This window comes from Procambarus clarkii, chromosome 64, assembly GCF_040958095.1.
Source record: "Procambarus clarkii isolate CNS0578487 chromosome 64, FALCON_Pclarkii_2.0, whole genome shotgun sequence".
NCBI lineage: Eukaryota > Metazoa > Arthropoda > Malacostraca > Decapoda > Cambaridae > Procambarus > Procambarus clarkii.
In genome coordinates, this window is record NC_091213.1 from 5,862,836 (window position 1) to 5,869,010 (window position 6,175).

Consider the following 6,175-nt stretch of genomic DNA (forward strand, 5'->3'; position numbering starts at 1 on the left):
TATGAATAATTCGCTGGCTTCCTGTTCCTGTGGAACAGGAAGCCAGAGTGTATTCATAAACGCTAGGCTTTTATCGAGTCAAATTTTAGTGTCAACCATCCTCTACTATCCTGGTTTCCAAACTGTGGACCATTGCCTCCAGGACAATGGTAATACGTAATATAATGCTATTCAACTTTTTGCAAAATGTAGAGGGTCATAAGTTAAGGCAGTGACTGGGTTATCATATCAGAGGCTACCAGGGTGGCTGCCTGCGTGCCTAAATGACTGCGAGCAGGGTGTTGGTATGCATCAAGATATTTCTTATAAGGGTACATTGGGACCGACCCCGACTAGCCTATGATACTCACAACCCTTCCCCCTCCAAGTGCCGGTTTTGAAAGTTGGGCCAGGCTAGTCCAAAGCCACTATTCTACTATGGGTTACTACCACAGCCTAGTCTACTACCGACCATAGTCTACTATGGACGGACAAACGAAGCGGCATTTTAATTTTATTTAGTCATTCTCTCGTCTGCCCCGTGCTAAAAATCGTTCCTAAGACTAGTGGGGAGTGTGTGTACCTTCACCAGACAGCAAAGAACTGGTCCAACGCTATGAACGCGGCCGCACGAATCGGCCCAAACACGGCATCAACACGCCATCAACGCGGCCACATGCATCGGCCCCAACGCGGCCGCACGAATCGGCCCCAACGCGACCGCACGAATCGGCCCAAACACGGCATCAACACGGCCGCACGAATCGGCCCCAACGCGACCTCACGAATTGGCCCAAACACGGCATCAACATAGCATCAACACGGCCGCACGAATCGGCCCAAATACGGCATCAACATAGCACCAACACGGCCGCACGAATCGGCCCAAATACGGCATCAACGCGGCCGCACGCACCCCCATCCGTACAACAACTTATCCCTCCTTAGTTTCGACGACAATGCTATTGATATTACAACGATGATTTACAACAATGTTTAAAATCCAACCTAGCCTGTGCCTCCTTTCCACCAAGTCAAAAATAAAATAATTTTTTTTCCACAATCACCAGGAAAGATAGATCATGGCCAAAATTGAGAGAGGAAAAAAAATAACATTTTACACAGAGTATATTATTGAAGAATGCAGTCTCTAGCTGTACAAAATAACACTTGTTCTTGCATGTGAAACCCGGTTTTGTGCCTGCCAATTGTGACGAGGCTACGGCTCTCTCGTTACTGTAATATTCCCCCCTGGTGGTGTAAATCAAGCACAGGAGACACGAATATTAACTTTCCTGTCTCCAGTGGATGATAATTATGTATGATAAGTTGACCCCGTACAAGTAAACCCGCTTGATAATTATATTATCATGCGGGTTTAAAGTTTCAACTAAATTAATCTGTTATTTCTGTGCCGGACACAACACAAACATGGTATATATTATTTTGTCATCCACATTCAAGTTCAAGTATGTTTATTGAGATAAGCAATAAATACATCTCAAAGGGATAGAGTAGCTTAGGCTATTTCATAAGAACATAAGAACATAAGAACAAAGGTAACTGCAGAAGGCCTATTGGCCCATACGAGGCAGCTCCTATTTTATAACCACCCAATCCCACTCATATACTTGTCCAACCCGCGCTTGAAACAATCGAGGGACACCACCTCCACTACGTTACGCGGCAATTGGTTCCACAAATCAACAACCCTGTTACTGAACCAGTATTTACCCAAGTCTTTCCTAAATCTAAACTTATTTCTACCCCCCTTCATCCACATTTCCGTGGAAATAAACATACCATTCACCTGGACTCTAGAAGACTAGAACCGTGGACCCGAATGGTATATTATTATTAAAATGATTATATATATTATATAAACATGTGTGTAAATCACGAAAATTAACACGTGATGAAAAATGTGAGTGTCAGACCACGGAAGAAGAATTGAAACAGGAATATCCTTAAGTACTTTCGTATATTAATATGAAAGTACTTAATCTTCACCAGTTGTATTGGACTGGTGAAGATTAAGCCACCCAAGAGGTGGCACGGGCATGAGTAACCCGCAATGCATTTTATTAATGGTTTAGACATTTATTATGCACGCCATACCCATCCCGTGCAGGCGGCGATGGAAAAGGTTACAGAAGCAAATAATTGGTTCAAAGGCTTTAGATAAATACAGAGGCTTTAACAGGCCTAGCCTGAGGACGGGGCTGTACAAACGGCTATCTTGAGGTTATCTTAAGATGATTTCTGGGCTTTAGTGTCCCCGCGGCCCGGTCCTCGACCAGGCCTCCACCCCCAGGAAGCAGCCCGTGACAGCTGACTAACACCCAGGAACCTATTTTACTGCTAGGTAACAGGGCCATAGGGTGAAAGAAACTCTGCCCATTGTTTCTCGCCGGCGCCTGGGATCGAACCCGGGACCACAGGATCACAAGTCCAGTGTGCTGTCCGCTCGGCTCCCTTCCACTAATGTTTGTTAGTGGGAACAACAAATTAACATTAATTCAAGGTAAAATACAGTTTATGTGACTGCAACCGCTGAAAAATACAGAAATGTCGACAAAACTGCAAGGAGTAGCCTATGATCGAGTGCTTTATAGAAGCCAAGGTTTGAAGCTGTGCAGTGTATAGTTTATATATTAGCAAACATTGTGGACATTGTGGTGTTTTCTTAAACCGAAACTAAATTACAATATAAAACCAAGTCCCTTCAGAGGACATTATTATGATAAAGACAAGCTAGAAACGCCCGTCGCAAACTTTAATCATGGCGGTACCAAATAATATTCCAATCATTATTTTTTTTCTACTTAAAGGTTTACGGCAAACTAAATAAACACCTTGGAATTTTTTGGGATAAGTTCCTGCCAATTGTGACGAGGCTACGACTCTCTCGTTACTGTAATATCCCCCCTGTGGTGTATAATCAAGCACAGGAGGCGCGAATGTTAACTTTCCTGTCTCCAGTGGTTAATAATTATTTATGATAAGTTGACCCCGTACAAGTAAACCCGCATGATAATTATTATCATACGGGTTTAAAGTTTCAACTAAATTCCGCCAGATAAAAAATAAACTAGAATTATATAGAGTAAACAAACAATACTCGGCAGGTTGTCTAATTCCTCAACCTGGAACACTGCGACCTGTAAACAGGTAATACTGGAATGTTATCCAAGACCTCAACCTGGAACACAGCGACCTGTAAACAGGTAATACTGGAATGTTATCCAACACCTCAACTTAGAACAATGCGACCTGTAAACAGGTAATACTGGAATGTTATCCAACACCTCATCCTGGAACACTACGACCTGTAAACAGGTAATACTGGAATGTTATCCAACACCTCAACTTAGAACAATGCGACCTCTAAACGGGTAATACTGGAATGTTATCCAACACCTCATCCTGGAACACTACGACCTGTAAACAGGTAATACTGGAATGTTATCCAACACCTCAACCTGGAATACAGCGACCTGTAAACAGGTAATACTGGAATGTTATCCAACACCTCAAGTTAGAACAATGCGACCTGTAAACGGGTAATACTGGAATGTTATCCAAGACCTCAACCTGTAAACAGGTAATACTGGAATGTTATCCAACACCTCAACCTGGAACACTGCGACCTGTAAACAGGTAATACTGGAATGTTATCCAACACCTCAACCTGGAACACAGCGACCTGTAAACAGGTAATACTGGAATGTTATCCAACAACCTGGAACCACGAAAGTAAATAAGTAATACTCACAATACTGTTGTTGAACATCACCATCAGGACCACAGGACGTAAAAATCTCTCAGATTAGCTATTTGTTTATATACATTTGATTACCACTGTTCACTATACGAAATGAAAAGTGTTTGTATACATTGTAAAACTCAATGGGTTCATTCAGTAGAAAAGTGGAATGAAACAGTTCCATGAAGCGAGGGTCGAACTCCTCCACTACACAACACTCTGTAATGTTCACAACACTCACTTGTAATGTTCACAAACACTGTAACAATTTCTCTCGATTACGATTTTCACAATGTACTTCACTGAGGCTTGTCAGTGACACGACACTGCCGCTTGAGCAGCGACCTCACTGCCCCCTGTGTTGTGTCCGGTCAGCTGACTCCCATTGCATTCAGGGTCCCTCCAAGCCATCAGTTTCTCTACTATATAATTCACGAAAACAGTCAAGAATCGTAACATATTTATTTAACAATTAATACAGAGAAAAATGTGACGGGGAAAACATTTATAATTATTCTTAATATAATCCCAATTGGCCTTCTGCAACCTACTGTTTAATGAAAGAAATATCTGACCTCCGGGATTTAACAAGCAGTTACGCAAGTACTTACGATCCTGGTCTGCACTATGCTGTACTATACTCTACTATACTTGACTGTACTGTAATGTACTGCACTCTGTACTGAAATGTACTGTATTGTATCCTGTACTGCACTGTCCTATACTCTATTGTACTATACTGTAGTGAACGGTAGTGTAATGTATTATAGGGTAGTGTACTATAATGTTGTGTACTACAATGTAGTGTATTGTAGCCTACACTGTACCCTGTATTGTACCCTATATTTTACGGTACTGTATCTAACCTCACCTAGCTAGGTAAGGTTAGATACAGACTGGACTAGGCTAGCTTACCCTAGCCTAGTCCAGTCTAGAGTAGCTTGCTTAGCTTAGCTTAACATAGCATAATATAGCGCCATTCACCCAAAAAAGACAGTTCAAATGATTAAATTGTAACGTACAAGATCTTTATTAATCAAAATGACTGATGACTGCATAAATGTGTAAAACAATATTTGATTGCATGTTAAATCTAATCGTTTATTACTAGTGGCAGTGTGCATCTATGGCTTAAATCACGTATATAAATACACATTGGTGTTGTTTAGAGAAGAAAATGAAGGGTTGGTAAGGTAATAATGCAATAGCAAGTTCAAGTTCAAGTATGTTTATTGAGACAATAAAAAATACATCTCCAAAGGATAGAGTAGCTTAGGCTATTTCTACCCTCCCCTCTACTTCAAGTCCCTCAAGGGGCGCACAAAATCAGTGAGTACAGATACACAAATCACAATACAACATTTAACATTGCAGATAACAATGGTGGTTAGTGATACTAGCGTCAGTTGACATACACCGCCATTGCAGCAATCTCCTCTCTCCGCATCTTATTTATTTATTTATATATATACAAGAAGGTACATTGGGTTTGTATCTCACGTGAAAATTGTGGTTATTACGCGTTGTTTCATTCCAGAAACCGCTATTTAAGTAGAAAATATTATAATGGTGATGCCGTTTGTACATTTGAAAGACAAGTAACGAACTGTGAGTGTACTGTTGTGTCCTATACTGTACTGCTCTGTAGTGCATTGTACTTACTGTTTTGTACTGCACTCTACCGTACTGTATTATACTGTACTGCATTATACTGTACTATTCTGTACCATATTGTACTGTACCATACTGTAGTGTACGGTACTGTGCTTTTGTGTAGTATACAGTACTGTAGTGGACTGGCGTGTAGGGTTGTTTACTGGACTGTAGGGTTCTGTACCTTGTAGTGTACTGTAGTGTTATGTAGAGTATTGTACGGTACTGTATCTTCTAGTGTACTGTACAGTTATGTAGGGTTCTGTACTCCACTTTACTGTAGTGTACTGTACTATACGGTACTGTACTGTTCTCTGTTGTACTGTAGAGTACTGTGCCCTAGGGTGTTCTGTATCATACGGTACTGTATTGTAATGTATAGTACTGTACTGTATTGTACTGTGCCATAGTGTACGGTACTGTATTCTACTAGACTGTAGTGTGTTGTAGTGTACTTACAGCTTGAATAAGTATGATTATTATTTAATCATTATAATAATATTTATTTAGTAATAATTAATCCAAAGTCATCATTTGTGAGTGTAAAGTCAAACATTGTTTCTCATACATTTGGTATATGTATGTGTCTCATACATTGGGTATACATTTGGGTGTATATATTTCAGTTTAAATAAATAATTGTCATGAATTACTAGTTTAGGCAATTAGGTAGAGCCGACCAATGAGAGTAGAGCTTGCGGGATTGTGACGTCAACTGAAAAATCGAAACGTGATTGGGTGTTGAGTCGACTTGGTGGGTGAGGCTCGACGGAACGT

At 40.7% G+C, this 6,175-nt stretch overlaps 1 protein-coding gene across 1 annotated transcript in view; it reads right to left on the minus strand.

The window, feature by feature from the left end:
- The window catches only part of LOC123769088 (33 kDa inner dynein arm light chain, axonemal-like), a 112,447-nt gene extending 108,113 nt beyond the window's left edge, over nt 1-4,334 (minus strand). Inside the window, exon 1 of the mRNA XM_045760042.2 lies at nt 3,755-4,334. Coding sequence (XP_045615998.2) covers nt 3,755-3,778 — 24 coding nt within the window. The 5' untranslated portion in view covers nt 3,779-4,334. The remainder of the gene's footprint in view (nt 1-3,754) is intronic.
- Nucleotides 4,335-6,175: the final 1,841 nt, after the last annotated feature.